This window comes from Oncorhynchus keta, chromosome 27 (genome assembly GCF_023373465.1).
Source record: "Oncorhynchus keta strain PuntledgeMale-10-30-2019 chromosome 27, Oket_V2, whole genome shotgun sequence".
NCBI classification, from domain to species: domain Eukaryota; kingdom Metazoa; phylum Chordata; class Actinopteri; order Salmoniformes; family Salmonidae; genus Oncorhynchus; species Oncorhynchus keta.
This window is the reverse complement of record NC_068447.1, coordinates 37,619,710-37,639,698: the sequence shown is the minus strand read 5'-3', so window position 1 is coordinate 37,639,698 and position 19,989 is coordinate 37,619,710. Positions and strand designations below refer to the sequence as shown.

The 19,989-nt window shown below is 44.9% G+C and overlaps 1 protein-coding gene across 1 annotated transcript in view; it reads right to left on the bottom strand.

Moving 5' to 3' along the window:
• Nucleotides 1-19,989, bottom strand: part of LOC118360323 (integrin alpha-5-like) — a 51,063-nt gene that overhangs the window by 17,600 nt on the left and 13,474 nt on the right. Inside the window, exons 2-17 of the mRNA XM_052482356.1 lie at nt 15,329-15,459; nt 10,532-10,632; nt 10,033-10,156; nt 9,343-9,404; nt 9,214-9,259; nt 8,978-9,103; nt 8,630-8,674; nt 8,349-8,392; nt 8,067-8,123; nt 7,347-7,399; nt 6,746-6,951; nt 6,369-6,560; nt 2,919-2,964; nt 2,670-2,783; nt 760-815; nt 139-296 (exon numbers count right to left, since the gene is read on the bottom strand). Coding sequence (XP_052338316.1) covers nt 139-296; nt 760-815; nt 2,670-2,783; nt 2,919-2,964; nt 6,369-6,560; nt 6,746-6,951; nt 7,347-7,399; nt 8,067-8,123; nt 8,349-8,392; nt 8,630-8,674; nt 8,978-9,103; nt 9,214-9,259; nt 9,343-9,404; nt 10,033-10,156; nt 10,532-10,632; nt 15,329-15,459 — 1,561 coding nt within the window. The remainder of the gene's footprint in view (nt 1-138; nt 297-759; nt 816-2,669; nt 2,784-2,918; nt 2,965-6,368; nt 6,561-6,745; nt 6,952-7,346; nt 7,400-8,066; nt 8,124-8,348; nt 8,393-8,629; nt 8,675-8,977; nt 9,104-9,213; nt 9,260-9,342; nt 9,405-10,032; nt 10,157-10,531; nt 10,633-15,328; nt 15,460-19,989) is intronic.

Below are 19,989 nucleotides of genomic sequence, written 5' to 3'. Positions count from 1 at the left end.
TGTGTGTGTGTGTGTGTGTGTGTGTGTGTGTGTGTGTGTGTGTGTGTGTGTGTGTGTGTGTGTGTGTGTGTGTGTGTGTGTGTGTGTGTGTGTGTGTGTGTGTGTGTGTGTGTGTGTGTGTGTGTGTGTGAGACTTACCCTCAGATAGATCTTAGTGTCATGACACACACGCTCTCTGTTCCGCACCCTCACACTCCTCGTGAGCACTGTCTGCTGGGAGTCTACAAACAGAGCCCTCTTCACCCCTCCCTTCTGCTTGTGCTTCAGACGGTCCAACTGCACCTCTACCTGGAAGTCTGGAACACACACACACAAAGGAACACACATACACACAGGAACACACACACACACAGGACACAACCATGAATGTGCCATTGTTTTATACACCATCAATCAGACATTAAAACACACTTGCACACTCTCAAGCAAATAGAGAATTCAGACTATGTAGTTCGTTTACCATATGCTACAAATAGCAGAGTAGCCATATGCATAGAGGGGTAATTAGTGGAATAATTGCCGAGGTTGCGTAAGAGGAGCATTGTGCTTTGATTGGAACTCATTCAAAGTGGATCGGGGAAGATATGGGGATTCTGGAACCCAGACTCTGCTCTTAATCTCTTTGTCACGATACAATACAGAGCAACAACAAAGTCATTCAACATACATGCAACAACTTGTTATATAAATTGATATCCGTGTGCAATTGAAAGTATGGTATTGCACGTCATCTGGACCAGATGTGGACAGTTGGCTCACCTAGGTTGTCTGGGAGGTACTTCCCATTGGCCGAGAGGCAGAAACTCAGGTTGACACTGTTTCGAACAGAGGAGAACATAACAAAGACATGATGATGAGGGAAGCATATGCATTCATGGCAAAAAGTCAACATACACGCACAGACACCGCACTCATTCCCTCTCTTCCTCTTCTCTTTGGCTAAACTCTAACTCTTCAGTTTTCTTACTTTACAAGACAAGCGGCATAATGGGTATCACTGTATAATATGGCGCAATGGGTAATGTTGGGAAAGGCATCTGCCTGCTATAGCCAACCAAGCTAATAACATGGTGTGTGTGTCCCAGCCCAAGCCCCATCCCCGGAGTTTATGAGAATGAAATTGAGCGTCATCTCATGTAGCCCCACAGGCAGGACAGTCAATCCGTGTCTGTATCTATACGGGCCGGGGGCTCTTGCTCTCTTCCATGACATGAGCCACAGCTTCCAGCAACCCAAACCCCAAGCCCGACAACCAAACTCACACTGACGGGAAAAGAAAGAGGGAAGGAGAGAGGGAGCGAGGGAAAGGGATCAAGGGAACAAGAGAAAAAGAGGGAGCGAAACCGACTAGTATAGACAGGACAAAGGAAGGAACATATTTGAAAGAGAATGAAAGAGCCAGAAAGAGGATGTCTATATCTAGGATATATATCCATTATATATTGTGCTCCTGTGTCTCTAGGTTTTTTAGTGTTTGAGTGTGTGCATGCGCACGAGTCTCCACGTCCTGATGTTTCCCAGCTGTGTTCCACCACCAAACAATATCTCATTCAAAAGCCACTGCCAAACCTCCTGACCCCTTCCCTCCACCCACACCTACATCCCTCCCCATCACCAGGCAACGCAGTGTAATCAAGACGTGTATACAACAGTTTCCTTTATGGATCTGGGGACTAGAGAGAGGGGGGCAGCAGACACACAAGCACAGTGTCAAGCATGTTGAGCAGCACAGCCAGAGATTAGAGGAGCCCTGTTCAGTTCTCTTTCCTCTCCCATTGGATGGTGAATACCATGAAGCACATTCAAACGGAAGGGGGAAATAGCTGCCAGCCACAATGCCCTTATTCAGCATTTTATTTTACTTTTTCTCCTTTCAAAGAAATATAATCTGTTATGAAGTTGCTGTGATAACAGGTCACCACCACCAGATAAGACTGACTGTTTCCCAAGTAAATATGTTCTCAATGGGTCTTCCTGTCTAAGTACAACTGTGTGCCAGTGTTGAGGATCTCCTTCCTGTTGGTGTTGTGCCAAGTGTAAAACGCGTTCAGCAAATTAAGTCTGGCCCTTACTTATAAAGAGTTTCAGGGTACGAGTGCTGATCTAGGACCAGTTTAGCCTTTTAGATCATAATGTATAAGAGACAGCACATCGAAAGGGGGGACCTGATCCTAGATCAGCACTCATGCTCCGAGATGCTTCACATACAGGCCCAGAATAAAAGCCCAGGAGACTAGACAAGTACTCAACAGGAGACAGGTATGCTGCCGTACTTACCAGGAGACACGTATGCTGAAATACGTACCAGGAGGCGGGTACGCTGCAGAACTTACCAGGAGACACGTATGCTGAAATACGTACCAGGAGGCGGGCACGCTGCAGAACTTACCAGGAGACACGTATGCTGAAATACGTACCAGGAGGCGGGTACGCTGCAGAACTTACCAGGAGACACGTATGCTGAAATACGTACCAGGAGGCGGGTACGCTGCAGAACTTACCAGGAGACACGTATGCTGAAATACGTACCAGGAGGCGGGTACGCTGCAGAACTTACCAGGAGACACGTATGCTGAAATACGTACCAGGAGGCGGGTACGCTGCAGAACTTACCAGGAGACACGTATGCTGAAATACGTACCAGGAGGCGGGTACGCTGCAGAACTTACCAGGAGACAGGGATGGTGGTGTTGCCGTTGTTGACTGAACAACTCTTCTCCTCAGGGTTGATCATGGTGGGGTAGACAGTCAGGGAGGCACTGGTGTTGACGATGGGCCGGGATCTGTGGTACAATACATGGGAACAGAAGCCAGGTTAACAAACGATAGAGGCACACCTTTTGGTAAACCTCTTAACTAAACTTATATTAGACATCACTCAATAGATTGACGGATAGGAGACTATGAGAGAGTGTTACCTGTACAGAACTGTCTTGTCAACTCCAAAAGCACCAACAATAAGATCTGTCAAGAAAATACATTTCATCAAGTTCATGGACTACAGGTAAACAACAAGACCAAAATTGTTTAAAGACAATTGTGATAAATAAAGTATACCAGATTAATTTAAGGACCAAACAGCTGTGCCACATAGGTGCCATATAGATTGCAAAATAGTGGGAATAGATTTCTGATGCACGGATTCCATGGCACATTGATTTTCTACCCTTATTTTACCAGGTAAGTTGACCGAGAACACAATCTTCATTTACACCAACGACCTGGGGAATAGTTACAGGGGAGAGGAGGGGAGATTGTAAACTGGGGATGATTAGGTGGCCATGATAGTATGAGGGCCAGATTGGGAATTTAGCCAGGACACCAGGGTTAACACCCCTACAATAAGTGCCATGGGATCTTTAGTTACCACAGAGAGTCAGGACACCCATTTAACTTCCCATCCCAAAGACAGCACCCTACACAGGGCAATGTCCCCAATCACTGCCCTGGGACATTGGGAATTTTTTTTTAGACCAGAGGGAAGAGTACCTCCTACTGGCCCTCCAACACCACTTCCAGCAGCATCTGGTCTCCCATCTAGCGATCAACCAGGACCAACCCTGCTTAGCTTCAGAAACAAGCCAGCAGTGGGATAAAGGGTGGTTTGCTGCTGGCAAAATTGTTTATGAACTGATATGCAAAACAACACCAGATTCAAAACTAATTGCAGTCGCAAAAACCATCAAGCGCTATGATGAAACTGGCTCACATGAGCACCGCCACAGGAAAGGAAGTCCCAGAGTTACCTCTGCTGCAGAGGATAAGTTCATTAGAGTTACCAGACTCAGAAATTGCAGCCCAAATAAATACTTCAGAGTTCAAGTAACCTTCACGGTCGAATTTCTGCAAAAAGAAACACTACTAAAGGACACCAATAAGAAGAAGAGGCTTGCTTGGGACAAGAAACATGAGCAATGGACATTAGACTGGTGGAAATCTATATTTTGGTCTGTTGAGTCCAAATTTGAGATTTTTGCTTTCAACCACTGTGTCTTTGTGAGATGCAGAGTAGGTGAATGGATGATCTCCACATGTGTGGTTCCCACCGTGAAGCATGGAGGAGGTGGTGTGATGATGCTTTGCTGGTGACACTGTCTGACTTACTTAGAATTCAAGGCACACTTAACCAGCATGGCTACCACAGCATTCTGTAGCAATACGCCATCTCATCTGGTTTGCGCTTAGTGGGACTATAATTTGTTTTTCAACAGGACAATGACCCAAAACACCTCCAGGCTGTGTAAGGGCTATTTGACCAAGAAGGAGAGTGATGGAGTGCTACATCAGATGACCTGGCCTCCACAATCACACGACCTCAACCCAATTGAGATGGTTTGGGATGAGTTGGACTGCAGAGTGAAGGAAAAGCAGCCAACAAGTGCTCAACATATGTGGGAACTCCTTCAAGATTGTTGGAAAAGTATTCCAGGTGAAGGGGGTTGAGAGAATGCCAATAGTGTGCAAAGCTGTCGTCAAGGTAAATGGTGGCTACTTTGAAGAATATAAAATATAAAATATATTTTGATTTGTTTAAGACTTTTTTGGTTACTACATGATTTTATATCATATCCTTGTTGTGTTCACTATTATTCTACAATGTAGAAAATAGTCATAATAAAGAAAAACCCTTGAATGAGTAGGTGTGTCCAAGCTTTTGAATGGTACTGTACATGCAGTGCATTCGGGAAGTATTCAAGACCCCTTGACTTTTTCCACATTTTGTTACATCACCGCCTTATTCTAAAATGTATTAAATTATCAATCTATACCCAATTCTACATAATGAAAATGCAAAAACAGGATTTTAGAAAAAAAACATAAATAACTTATTTAAGTAAGTATTCAGACCCTTTGCTATGAAACTCGAAATTGAGCTCAGTTGCATCCTGTTTCCATTGATGATCCTTGAGGTGTTTCTACAACTTGATTGGAGTCCACCTGTCGTAAATTCAATTGATTGGTCATGATTTGGAAAGGCACACACCTGTCTATATAAAGTCCCACAGTTGACAGCGCATGTCAGAGCAAAAACCAAGTCATGAGGTCAACAGAATTGTCCGTAGAGCTCCGAGACAGTATTGTGTTGATGTCCATATCTGGGGAAGGGTACCAAAACATTTCTGCAGCATTGAAGGTCCCCAAGAACACAGTGGCCTGCATCATTCTTAAATGGAAGATGTTTGGAACCATCAAGACTCTTCCTAGAGCTGGCCGCCTGGCCAAACTGAGCAATTGGGGGAGAAGGACCTTGATCAGGGAGGTGACCAAGAACCCAATGGTCACATTGACAGAGCTCCAGAGTTCCTCTGTGAAGATGGGAGAACCTTACAGAAGGACAACCATCTCTGCACCACTCCACCAATCAGGTCTTTATGGTAGAGTGGCCAGACAGAAGCCACTCCTCTGTAAAATGCACATGACAGCCCGCTTGGAGTTTGCCAAAAGGCACCTAAAGGACTCTCAGACCATGAGAAACAAGATTATCTGGTTTGATGAAACCAAGATTCAACTCTTTGGCCTGAATGCCAAGTGTCACGTCTGGAGGAAACCTGGCACCATTCCTACGGTGAATCATGGTGTTGGCAAAGTACAGAGAGTACAAAGTACAGAGAGATCCTTGATGAAAATCTGCTCCAGAATGCTCAGGACCTCAGACCGGGGCGAAGGTTCACCTTCCAACAGGACAACAACCCTAAGCACACAGCCAAGACAACACAGGAGTGTCTTCGGGACAAGTCTCTGAATGTCCTTGAGTGGCCCAGCCAGAGCCTGGACTTGAACCCAATCGAACATCTCTGGAGAGACCTGAAAATAGCTGTGCAGTGACACTCCCCATCCAATCTGACAGAGCTTGAGAGGATCTGCAGAGAAGAATGGGAGAACCCCCACCCCCAATACAGGTGTGCCAAGCTTGTAGCATCATACCCAAAAAGACTCGAGGCTGCAATCGCTGCCAAAGGTGCTTCGACAAAGTACTGAGTAAAAGGTCTGAATACTTATGTAAATCAGTTTTTGCTTTGTCATTATGGGGTATTGTGTGTAGATTGATTAACTTAACAAAATGTGGAAAAAGTAAAGGGGTCTGAATATTTCCGAATGCTCTGTCTGTCTGTCTGTCTGGCTGGCTGTCTGTCTGTCTGTCTGGCTGTCTGTCTGTCTGTGTCAAAAAATACATATGGTGGATTGGAAATTATGCATACAATTATATTGATGGAAGCTACAATCTATCTGCAATATTAAAGCTGATCTACCCCCTAATTATTATTATTATTTTATATATTTTATATATTTTTTTAAGTATTAAGTTGATAATATGCTAAAATCAGCAGCATGAGAGGTCTTCAAAACAAATACATTTTGTCACTCACCTGGGTAACCATTCATGTCCAGGTCTTTAGCCCCTCGGAGGGCAAATCCAAAGCTTGCGGGCACAGTGCCTGAAGCCCATTGGCCAGCTATGACCTGAGAGGGGGTGTCCCTGAGCCCACCAACAAATCCGTTGTAGATGAGAACCAATCCCTGCTGGTCATCTCCACCGAATGGACAGCTGATGGCCACATCTACCAATCAGAGAAGAGGAGAGAGCAGGAGAAGACCGTGAGATCACTCAGAACTTTACAGTCTACTAGGACTTTGAATGGTGGACTCTCAAAACCAAGATTGTGACACACGAAAAAAATGCTTGTGAAACATCCTTTTCTTCTCCCCGTTAAACTCCCATTACTATCACTCCTCCGTCTCTCACCATTGTATCCGTCCTGGTTGAGATCTCCCAGAGCGGCGATGGTGCTACCAAACCTCCCGAACACCTGGGTTCCGGTCAGGTTGAGGGTTGGCTCCAGGTTCAGGGGTCCATGTTGCAGATAGACGTACACACGGCCCACCTCCTCCAGGCGACTGTCTGACCCCCGGGTCATATACATGGGAGCTCCCACCAACAGGTCAGCCATGCTGAGGGGAGGGAGGTACACACACGGTTACAGGCATACCTGTATATAGTGTACAGACTAGGGTGGCAAAATGCTGTATACTTTCCAGAAATACTGGTTGGAAAAACTTGGAAATGTATTTAAGTTTCCAGATGCCTTTTTGACATCGATGACTGGAGTTTCCCATAAAAATGTGTCATTGGTCAAGTCCAATACAATGTCGTCACCACCGAGCACATTTAAAATGGGTGTGAACCTATGGTTGAGAATGCCATGTGAGAACTGACTCCTACTCACCCTTCATTACTGATTCAAAAAAAAAATCCTGTAACATTACTGGACAAATCCAATTTGCCACCACCACCCAACTCATGGGTGAGAATATATGGTGAGAATGTCCTGTTAGACTGTACTTACCCGTCGTTATTGATGTCAGCTGTGGCCACAGCATACCCAAAATAGGAGCCCATCTGAGAAAACATCAGAGAGCATCATCGTCACAACTCGAGAACATCACCATGAATCTGGGTTCAAAAAGGCTCAAAATAGAAACGCTGTTTTTAAGAAAAAGAGGGACTTCTAACGTCCAGTGAATCTACTTGAATAAAAATATCCAGTAGAAGAAACTCCTGGGAGAGAGAAGAAATGGTCAATGAAAAGGGGTGGTTCTTGCTTGGTCTGACTTGAAGCTGTCCTGTCTGTAAAACACATCTGAAGCAACAAAGAGACAGAAACAGCTTGATTCCCAGCAAACACGCTCTTATGATTTGATTTATTCAGCTGAACCAATCAGCACCGTTAAAAAAGGGGCTCACGCTACCTCCATTCCATTCGCGGGAAGAATCAGGCTTCTCATTTGGGGGAAAATTGCTTCTGCACTTTCACTTCAATAATGATTTTTTTTTACAGAAAACCACAGTGGGCTTGAAACCCAGTTAACAGAAACTTGTAAAGGAAATTATTTTGCTTATATCATCAGTGCTCCAGTACACAGACTCGAGAGATTAAGAGTTGCCATGAGAAACAGCAAGTTATGGAACCACAGTCTGTGTGGAAAAACCACACTTGAGTTAAAACCAATGGTTCATGTGTGTTCTAACCCTAATGAGTCAGAGCTGGGGAGGTTTGAATGCTCACCTGTTCACCAGTGTAGTCGAGCATAGACTTCAGATCGGTGCCATTTAAAACAGACACCTGCGGAGCACAGACGCACACACACAGAACATATGGTCAAAATCCCTGAGGTCCAACATACTGTATGTATAGAGTAGGCCAGTGATATGGTATTCATCGCCTCTACTTTCACTAAACACAGCTACTTTCGTTATCTTAGGCTCCATTTCTCCCCCAAGCCTATATAGCCCTCCCTTTCAAAATCAATCTCCTCTCAAAATTAGAGTGGTGATGAGGTTTTCTTACCAAACCGTATAGCATGACTCCTTTTGGGACCCCAGCCACAAAATCTGAGAGGTGCACAGACAGGGGGGAAAACAGAAAATTGGAAGATTAAGGAAGGGAAATATCACAAAGGTCACAGCTGTCTAACTCTGAGAATTCCTGAGATTGCAGTTTTCCAGCTCAGTAGGGGGACAGAATCTGCTGAGTTGAATTGTGTTTACTTCAGGTATAGTAAACATTCTATATCTCTAATGGCGCTCTGTTGTGCAGGCCTGTGAAGGTCTGTGGTACAGATCTCTTACCTTCCACCTCATCTCCACTGAATTCCCCGACCGCAACAGAGTAACCTGCAAGACCACAAGAAAGCAGACATTAGTCATTTGATATGAAGCGTTCGGAGCCCTTGGACTTCCATTTCTCTTGATGAGTAATCTAGGGATTAAGGCATGTACTTTGAACAAATATACATCAGTCCACATTTTATCAGAGGTCAGAAGTTTAGAAGAATCGTGGTGATTGGGAAACGATTTGATTTAGAAGAATTGTGGTGACGTTTCCCAATCTTAGTTCTGACTCAAGTAGCCTGCACAGGAAACCAGCATGTGTGGAAAGTAAGGGGAGTGGTAGAATTATGAGAGGAAAAATCTTACCGCGGTAGCTGTCGTCATATTTGAGCTGAGCCTGTCTGGTCTGGATCTGTCCCTCTACAGACTGCATGAAGTACCCTGGGTAGTAAGCCTTGATGATCTCTTCTTTGGCTGCTGAGATCACCTGACCTGAGAAGACACAGGAAGCAGGGAGTGAATGGAAAGATCCTCTCAGGTTACACACAAATAACTTCAGAATACTACAACTTGTTGTCTCAAGGGGTTGTTGAGATGTGTACCTTGCCAGAAGAAGCTGCCTGGTCCTCCAAGCACCACTTTCCCATCCTGAGAGAGGCAGAATGAGATCATGTGTTTCTAGTCCATATTAGTTGATAAAGCTCTGGTACTGAACTGAGAGGAAGTGTTACCTTGGTGAAATCAGCACTGAATCCCCCCTGACAGTAGCCCTGGCCCCCCTCATTAATGAATTCTGAAGAAAAAAAACAGAGGTTCATAAATCAGTCATTTTTCCGACTTGAAAAAGCAACTTGAAAGATCCATAAATTCTACTGTTATATATTTAACCAATACTTTAGAATTTTGAATTTTGTATTACTTTAGAACCTGTGGAGTTCAATGACTCAGCTGGGCATTCTGAACAGAACCAAGCCAGCCAGTCACTACCACAGCAGTAGGGATAGACTAGTCAATACGGGGCTAACATGATGGATTGCATCGGAGGGGGGTAAATTCTTTCTCCACAGCTAGCGTGTGATGTCTCTGGAAGTGGTTACTCGGTATTGTTACTTGAAACTCTAAACATCCCGTCTGTTGTGGCCCTCGGGCACTCCACTTAACCCCTCTCTAATAGCCTGCTGTGTGGACAGCTGCCGTGTCAGAGGTAAGCCACAGGAGTCACCTGTAGTGTGGGGTGGTGGGGTAGTTGGCTGGCAGAGAGAACAGCATTAGAAAGATGGGTGCTGATGTAAAAGGAATACCTAAGTTATTTATGGAGTGGTACTCTTAACCAGGAGCGCTACGGGAAGGCGGATGGAACGTTCTTTTGGGGTTATGTCGTGTCTTTATGGGAAACGTATCACCTCACAGAAAATAATTACCTGTGCGACAGGGAGCATATTCCACAAACTTAGTGAAGTTCTTGACAGAGAGGTAGCAGGTTCCTGTGGTATCTGACTGGGGCATGTCTTCTTTGGTCCTCCAGGAGTACAGAGGGGCGCAGGCCTATAGGAGGGGGAGGTAGAGGGGGGGAGTTTTTTTTGTCAGTTACAGCAATGTTACATCTGGAGCAAAGTAACCATGTAACTAAATCCAGGTTACGTCCCAAACAATCAGCAGAAAATACAGGCATCTCAACTTTGAAGTCACAGGAGCGCAAAACACTTCTCCTCAGAGAGACTGGAGGTGAAAATTGGAACAGTCACAACAAACCGATAGACGCAGACCTTTAAGACAAACTTTGAACGGTGAACATATACAACCCCTTGACATGAACGCCAGTCATCATAACAGTTGAGGGACTCTGAGCTGTAGAGACCAAAGTTGAAAGTAAACTGACTTTCTCCGCCCCTGTCCCTGAGTCAGTGAGGGTCATCTTACCAGAATGGTGTCGTCGTGGGAACGGACGGTGGCGCCGAACCACTGGTGGGACTTGACTTCAGCCTGGTAGTCTGTGTTGTTGAGTGTGACTGTTCGGTCCCCTGGGAGGAACAGAAAAATAACCGAGTGAATGAGTGATGACTTTTTTTTTTTAAGTCCCTAATGAATCATTGTAGTTCTCCTCCAGACAACGTCATCCAAACATCTAGTCATCTGGCACCACAGAACTTACATACTGCATCATTAAACACACACCAAGTTTCTCATGAAGAACATTCCAGAGACGAACATAGCGGAATAGATTGAAAGTATTTGGTACTCAATGTTCAGGGGCTGAATGTATCTAGGATCTAGAGGAAAACCTTGGTGTTCACCAGAGCCTTATGCCGCAATATAGCTCCTGTCCTCACTGTTCAGATGTCAACTCGAGACAGTTCTCTGGCGTGACTTCACTGACCCTGGATCTTTTTGGCCACCTGGCCTGTAACCCAGAGCGTTACCAAATGGAACACGTTTTCCTATATAGTGCACTACCTTTGACCAGAGTAGTGCACTATGTGGGGAATAGGGTGCCATTTAGGACGCTGCCTCTCTGACAGGACAGGAGCAGGTGACAAGACAGATGGCCTGTGGAGTCAGGTTCAAACAGGATGTTTTATTGGCAGGACTGATGCAACATCTGTGTTGCTATGGTGAGAAACAAAACCCAAACACAAATTGGTTTTTATACAGTTCACATACCATGAAACATCCTGTAACAAGTTGTCTAAACGCTTGGAATCCGGACAAGACGTATCCAGTGGAAATTGTACCAAACAAATTTCATTTGGATTCTGAACCACTAACCCCAGCAGCTCAGCAAGCGCACCCCAGCCTACTTCTCTTTTCCCCATCACTATTCTATACAGTTAAACCAGAAGCGTGTTGCAATAGAGCCATATCCATCTGTCGAGAAGGGGGCCTGGTGGTGAGAGCCAGAGATTGTGACCTGTGGACGTGAGGAAAGTAGACCGTGCGTCAGCCTCCTCCTCCACCCTGGCCCCAGCCAGCTCTGAGGTCTCTGGATCTGGGTGAGGGCCTGCTCTGCTCTGTGTCTTGGTGGAAAGACAGAAAGAGGGGGGGGGGGCTGTGTCCAAGGAAAACAAACTCTCTGGCTCCGTTTCCTCCTAGCAACCTCAGTCATCCCTGCTCAGGCACACTCGCTTCTTTCTCTAATAGTCTCTCTCCTGTCTACTCTCTCCCACTATTTCGCTTTCTTTCTCCGTCTCCCTCTTTCTCACTCCCTCCCTCCTCTCTTTATCCCTCTCTCAGGGAGTTTGATCTCCGCCTGCCCTGCTAGGAAATAAGTGGGGATTAGGGCCCTTTAATAACATCACAGTAGATTTACTGTATCACTAGGCTTTCTCTCCAGCATTACTCATGGGGACGCGCACCCCTGTTCCCTACCGGGATACACTCCTTCACGTGTGGAAAGACACACTTTAGCGATACAACAAATAACATGCCTAACACATTAAAAGATCTAAGAGACTTGTTTCTTCGACTGCACTGCAATAATATGTCACAGTCCCTCTCCCTGAAGCATTACTTTCCTCCTCTTTTCATAACTCGGGGGCCTCTGTTTTGATAAAGTGAAGGGGGTGACACTGAGGAGACATGCAAGCCAAACAGGCATGTGTGTTTGGGACACACTACCATGGCAACCATGAGTATGAGCAGGGAAATACATTTTATTCACATTTCAGGCCAATACAGTAGTCGGGCTCTTCTAAAGCAACTGGTCATGGTAAAACAGAAAAGAATGACATGCCATCTCTACAGTTATGTCAGTGACATCATCACTACGTTCAAAGTGCAAGACTGTCAGCCATGAGGCAAAATTGGCAACAACAACAAAAAACATGCAGGGTTTTGGGGTGTTCTCTAACTACACTGAGCGGCTGTGACGTGAGCTCAGAGTCTGTCACTGCTCTTATTGTCCATGTCAGAGACGGTACATTGGTGTTCATACAGTGTGACAGATGGAGAGATGAAAAGATCAGTTGGTTAAGAGGCTCTTGCGTGGCTGCAGGCAAGACAAGTCAGCCTGAGTCATGCAAAAATGCCCAAAGCCTAACACGGGTTGATACAAACAGGATCTGAAGAAAAAGCTAGCAGACACATGTCGCAATAACATGTCATGTAATGTTAATTCAGTGAACTTGGGTAGACGTGGGTAGGAGTGCTGCAGTGACTAGTGTCTCTCTACCCCTCTCTCTCCTGGGACAGGACAGCAGAGGGGTGGATGGGATAGGGTGAGGTCTGGAGTGTGTCCACAGACACTCCCCCCTTTGAACTGTGCGAGAGGAGACCCATTAGAGGAGTTTAGAGCCTGTATCTTGGGTTAGAGTGCAGGGCGGATGGGGTCAAAGAAAAATGGCAGAATTCACTCATCACATCAGCTGTCCCTGGGGGAGTTACTGGCCAGAGGAAGAGGGTCAGATTGAGAGATGGAGAGACAGGGCTCTGGTTTCCTCCCTCTTTCTCTCCTTCAGATCCCTGGGCAGTTTTTCCTTATCTTAGTGGAGGGGGAAGTGGAGAGGTAGGCGAGGAGGGGTGGAGGAGGCCCTCCCATGACCACTTTGACCAAATTAGGAGGCTCTAATTAAGTGGGCCTGTACCCTCGGTCAGGCTCAAGGAAGACCTCACCCACACTTAGGGAAGAACCTGAATAATGTCACACAAATAGACACACCTCTCATAAAAAGCATCAATACTAATATATTAGCAGTATAATATATACCACAGTCAGCTGAGCTCTAGCCATGTCATAAGAAAATAAAGGAAAACATATCTCCTATGTCATACAGACAGGGGTGCTATTTTCTTGTATGCCGGTCCAGGTGGCTGAATTGGCTCTTCCACACAAATCAAATGTGTGCTTTCAAAGCCCATTAAGTAAAACGAAGTACACACTGTCTAAAACCCTAAGGGACTATCCTTCACCCCAACGCCCTGCTGCTCGCCTGACTGCTGCACATTACATCACTGTGACGATCATGGCCCTCGGCCAGCATCCAAGGATGGGCAACACATTTTCTAATCTGTTTCTAGAGAAAAGGGAAGGAAAACACCAGAAGAAAGAGGCGACCTGCAGTTGGATTCCTTCAAATCAACTGTTAAACGGGGCTTGTGAAAACAGAAATCTGCTGCAGGGGAATATTTCTCCCCTAATGTGCCTTATGGCCAGTAAATCAGTCTTGGCTCTCAGCACTCTTCTCTTTGATTTCCCAAGAAACAAGCCAACAGTCCCCCGCTGCACTGACTGGGGAGCGCACACACACCCACACACCACTATCCATGTGTAACACATGCAATAAGACAGTGGTGTGTGTGTGTGTGTGTGTGTGTGTGTGTGTGTGTGTGTGTGTGTGTGTGTGTGTGTGTGTGTGTGTGTGTGTGTGTGTGTGTGTGTGTGTGTGTGTGTGTGTGTGTGTGTGTGTGTGTGTGTGTGTGTGTGTGTGCGTCAGAGAAAGGGTGGTCTAATTTACGCAATACACAGCAGATTTCTCTCCAATAGCTCTGTCACTCTTTAACTTACCCTTTACTCATTCCTCTAAAGGCAAACAGCTCCTTCAACTGTCCAGTCACTGGAACATTGCTCCACCTCTCTGAATAGCGCATGATCGTTGACCCATCAACAAGGGACCCTTACTGTCGTTCTACCTTTTTATACATTCAGGTTCAAATGAAGCTTGTTGGCAATATCCACTAGACCAAATACACAGAGTGTACAAAACATTAGGAGCGGCTCTTTCCATGACATAGACTAGGTAGTTGGATGGGCTATTTGCAGATGGGCTGTGTACAGCTGCAGCGATCGGTAAGCTGCTCAGATAGCTGATGTTTGAAGTTAGTGAGGGAGATATAAGTCTCCAAGGATGATCAATGGAAATAGGATGTACCGGAGCTCAATTTTGAGTCTCATAGCAAAGGGTCTGAATACTTATGTAAATAAGGTATTTCTGTTTTTAATTTTGAATACATTTACATAATGTCACCGTCTTAATGGGATATTGTGTGTAGATTGATGATTTTAGAATAAGGCTGTAACAGAACAAAATGTGGAAAAAGGGAAGGGGTCTGAATACTTTCCGAATGCACTGTATCGTCGTTGGATGTAGTGACGTTTCTTTTGTTTCAACTGTTTATTTGCTGTTTATTTCCCTACAGCACCTGGGGTTTGGGACATAATTGTATCTAGCCTAAAGGGAAGATACCCTTGTCTAAAACACTCCGTTATTCTTTCCGTCCCAAAAGGAAAGACACTAATGACATGCTCAAATGGATCATCAAGTTTCCAGGAACCAAAGTGTCAAAACAAAGGAGTATCAGTGGAGTAGAACAGTGACAGATGATCAACTGCCGGGCCACCAAAGCATGGTGGCCATGGACCAGTGGCTTTAAGAAGTGCTTTGAGCCACTAGACCGGCTTAACTGTTTGTAACCATCCTCTAAAATCTCCAGCTCACAACAGTCGCAAGAGCCTCAAGCTCTCGAGTCACCAGTCAGGCAGGAAGAGATACGTGGTGTGTGTTACAGGAACTGAAGGACAGCTGTCATTATTATGTTATGGAATCATCAAATCTGCTGGAACACCATGTCTTCACGGGTCAATGTACATTTGTGATTCAGTAAGTTTATGTAATTTATCATCTTAAAATCTAATTCAAATCAAGTTCAGACAGTGAGGAGGTATGTTCAGGACCTAAAGTAGTGAAGTCACACTGATCGTAGTCTGCCAATGACTGGATTTACCTTGATTGTCAAACTCAATGTTGTGGCACTCTGATTGGCCGAGACTCCATGGGCAGTAGTACACGGACCCGCCCTCTGTGATGTTGCGCTGGCTGGTATTGGCCTTGGGAGCACCGATCACCACACTGACACTGTTGGGAGAGAGAAGAAACATTCGATCATTCAAATGTCCCTATGTCACCTCGACCTAACCTGCTACCTCCCTCAGCAACATAATAGCTGAGGTATGGCAACCAGTGGGATTGGTTCGCTAATGCTATCTGTAGTCTTTTTTGTCATTGTAATTGGTTAAGATCTACTCTTGGTCTTGTATGAATTTTAAAATGCCTTCCACACCTCCCAGTCAACAGTTTTAGCCTGATGCAGAGCCGGTACACACGTTTTACTGCTCACAAAGTTATACCCCTACTTCAAAAACATTTGAACAGGTTCCAACGACAGTACTGTTACATAATATTCTAACCATGTGTAATTGTTGCTGAAACATGTGTGCATGTGACATTCTCTCCCGCTCTCTCCATCAAACACACACACACAACGGAGAGATCCCCGTGGGGCAAATTGGATGTGAAAACAAGAAAGCAAACAGCCTAAGTGGAGTCACACTGTTGTTTCCACAGCTGGATGGCCCTGTTCCTCTAGACAGACATCTAGCTAACCCATCTAACCCTGCAGTAAGCTAAACGTAAAGTCAGGTCTGGGACAGACATCTAGCTGGCTGTAACCCTGTGGTAAACGTAAAGACAGGTCTGGGACAGACATCTAGCTGGCTGTAACCCTGTGGTAAACGTAAAGACAGGTCTGGGACAGACATCTAGCTGGCTGTAACCCTGTGGTAAACGTAAAGACAGGTCTGGGACAGACATCTAGCTGGCTGTAACCCTGTGGTAAACGTAAAGACAGGTCTGGGACAGACATCTAGCTGCTGTAACCCTGTGGTAAACGTAAAGCCAGGTCTGGGACAGACATCTAGTTACTGTAACCCTGTGGTAAACGTAAAGCCAGGTCTGGGACAGACATCTAGCTGCTGTAACCCTGTGGTACACGTAAAGACAGGTCTGGGACAGACATCTAGCTGCTGTAACCCTGTGGTAAACGTAAAGACAGGTCTGGGACAGACATCTAGCTGCTGTAACCCTGTGGTAAACATAAAGACAGGTCTGGGACAGACATCTAGCTGCTGTAACCCTGTGGTAAACGTAAAGCCAGGTCTGGGACAGACATCTAGCTGCTGTAACCCTGTGGTAAACGTAAAGACAGGTCTGGGACAGACATCTAGCTGCTGTAACCCTGTGGTAAACGTAAAGACAGATCTGGGACAGACATCTAGCTGGCTGTAACCCTGTGGTAAACGTAAAGACAGGTCTGGGACAGACATCTAGCTGGCTGTAACCCTGTGGTAAACGTAAAGTCAGGTCTGGGACAGACATCTAGCTGGCTGTAACCCTGTGGTAAACGTAAAGTCAGGTCTGGGACAGACATCTAGCTGGCTGTAACCCTGTGGTAAACGTAAAGCCAGAGCAAAGAACCCCTTCACCAGATCCACCAGCAACATGATAAGTGCTATTCGAGATCCTTGGAACGTCCATACCCTAACCATAATCCCTACCCTAACCATAATCCCTACCCTAACCATAACCCTTACCTAACCCTTACCTTCACCATTTTAAATGTCAACTTCAATGGGGGTATGGACATCCCAAGGATCCCGGATAGCATGAACCCAAGCAACACGTGGTCTTACAGGTGAGTCTGAGGACCAGCCAACCAGGCTAAAGATCACAAGGACAGAATATTCAATGACGGAGAATCAAAGACAGCCACGGAATCAAGTAACATTTTATTGGTCACATACACATATTTAGCAGATGTTATTGCGGGTGTAGCGAAATGCTTGTGAATGAGAACTTTGATACGAACCACTGAACCAGGACTAAGAGCCATGGCTAAATTGACAGACATTTTTTCCAGTAGACAGTCTGGCTGAACCAGCACAGTGTAGCCATTACCTCATTGCGGCTCCAATTATCCTATCACCACTGGCATGGTGCTGGACAGTGAAGTGGGCAGAAGACAGAGGGAAGAGAAGAGGGCAATGAGTGGAGTAGAGCCTGAGGGGTCTTCCTAAAACACAGGAAGAGCCCACCCTTTCCTGCTCCAGGTCAGTCACCCAATGATGTGAGGTAGTTTACGGTACCGCTATGTTTAACATCTTCCCTCAGGGGACAACTACCCAGCAGGGTCCAGACAGAGTCCAGAGGAGCCACCCTGGACTCTGAAACCAGTTTTAGTCAAACATCTTTGGTCATCCTTGCCAGTGTCATCTTAGTTGGGATTTAGACGTTAGCCATGACTTTAATACTTTCTACATAGAATCAAGGTTTGTAGGAGACTACACTGAGAGCCTGGAAGGAGTAGGTGCCAGCTAAACCTTATGGTGTTGAAAACATACTGAGGCCTAACACAGGGCAAGGTCATGAATCTGAGGATATGGATTTAATGTCACACTATTAGCAGTGGTGTTCTGACTGGTCGCATTATCTCTAAAGAGATACAGAGCAACCCAACCAAAACGAAGGGCAGAAATCCATTGTTTTTTTTATTTTTGAAGAGGGAACTAAAAACATGGCCATCTGGCTCAAAGAGAGAGAGAGAGAGTTCACCGGTTTCCGGCCATGTGTGTGTGTGTACTGAGGGGGGAAGCTCCCTGAAGAGCAGCTAAAGGTGCTCCACCTGTAGAATAATGGAAATCCCAGAGAACCTTCGCCGTCACGGATTGATTCCCTCGTCACATTTCTAAACACACAGAGAAGTTTGGCAAAAATGTGTTCATATGAACTCCATAGCATATTCTTTGGTTCATATTTCAGTGCTAGTTATGACAGGAAGAGATGACTCCGACGCAAACATTCAGATCCACAGAGAAAAAGTCACCTTTCGCTTTCTTCAACTCCTAGAAGACATAAACACATACGTTTTGGCTGAACTTTTGAGTAAGACACTTTCAACAAATGTTATTCAATATTGCATAATTTCAAGATGTAAAAATTAGCATGAGTACAGTTAAATATTATTATTATATATTTTGTTTTACAAATCCTTGTCCAGTGTAAATTCAAACAAAGACAGTAAGAGGGGGAAAAAAACAAGCCAAAGAAAGTAGGCTTACTACATCTATTGAGAATCTGATCTGAATACAGGCCAACAGTATTCAGTGAGGATATCATTTCAAAGGGAAAAAAACTCAGGAAACAACAAAACGAGGGGAAAAGGCTTTCATCAGCAAACTGGAAACAGGGGTGTGTTTTCACTACCTCACCACCCACACACCCACTGACACCTTGATAGTGATCTGAAAGTATGGTAAATAAGGAACAATTAGCATTTAATGGGCCTTTATCTGGCAGGGGATCAGTCTAGCTAGCATTAGCATTTTCATAAAGGCCTAAGTGTAGTTGGCTGATTGCTGGATTTAGAAACAGCGTTATGTGTATAAGGAGGGAGGAGACCGTCTGGCCCTGTGAAGATTAAGACAGAGCAGAGGGGAGGTGTAGTGGAAAGGGGCAGTCATTTCGGATGCTTCATGCATACACCAGGCACTTTCAAATCTACAGGGAATGTCGTTGACTGTTTTAGGGGGACATCATTACAATATCTACATCAGAATTTGAATGAGTGATCTCAGAGATTCAGAAAAGAAGTAAGAGTTCCACATTATATGTAGAGGTTTAACATGCCAACTTCTAGATGGGATGCTCGAAATTGACAGAAAAAAATATATATATATTTACATATACACATAAAACAATGAAAAAAGGTGACATGGCTGACACGGCCCATGTGCCTGTTTAGATTCTAGGATTTTGGCAAGATTTTTCTATTTTCTATTTCTATTACGTGGGCAAACGTCCAGTCCCCCTACCAAGATGGGCCAGCCCTGTTTTCTGATAGGCTGAGCTGCGGTCATGCAAACTCACATTCAAAGTCAAACCCGGCATCAGCAAAGAGACCTGCTTCAACTGTCATCAGTTAGACAGCCAAGATCATGGATCTTAAAAAACTAAAAGGGTGCCTATAAATGTGGACTACTCAACTACTCAAAAGCACATTCTACATAGTCACCTCACTCAAAACTTCCTATTTATTGGGCGGCAAAAACCATGATTTGGTCAAACATTGTCCTCATGATTCCTGTAATTTTTTATTTCTCAACAGCAACTATTTTACAACCACGATATTTGATATGGCTTTGAGATATAGATGTGCAACAGCCATTGCGAGGGCATGGGACAATGGGCCTCATGGGTCATAGCCTACAACTGCAAAAATAATTTACATTTACATTTACATTTAAGTCATTTAGCAGACGCTCTTATCCAGAGCGACTTACAAATTGGTGCATTCACCTTATGACATCCAGTGGAACAGCCACTTTACAATAGTGCATCTAAATATTTTAAGGGGGGGGGGGGTGAGAAGGATTACTTTATCCTATCCTAGGTATTCCTTAAGTGAATAATTGGGGACATTATATTTACTGTTGGATGAATACATGGCTAGCAGTGGGTATTATATTTAGAGTAAGCAATCTAGTTCATGTGTTTTGAGTTTACACTTCCTCAGGTGTTGAACCCCAAATGAATTAGCCTATGATATTAGTT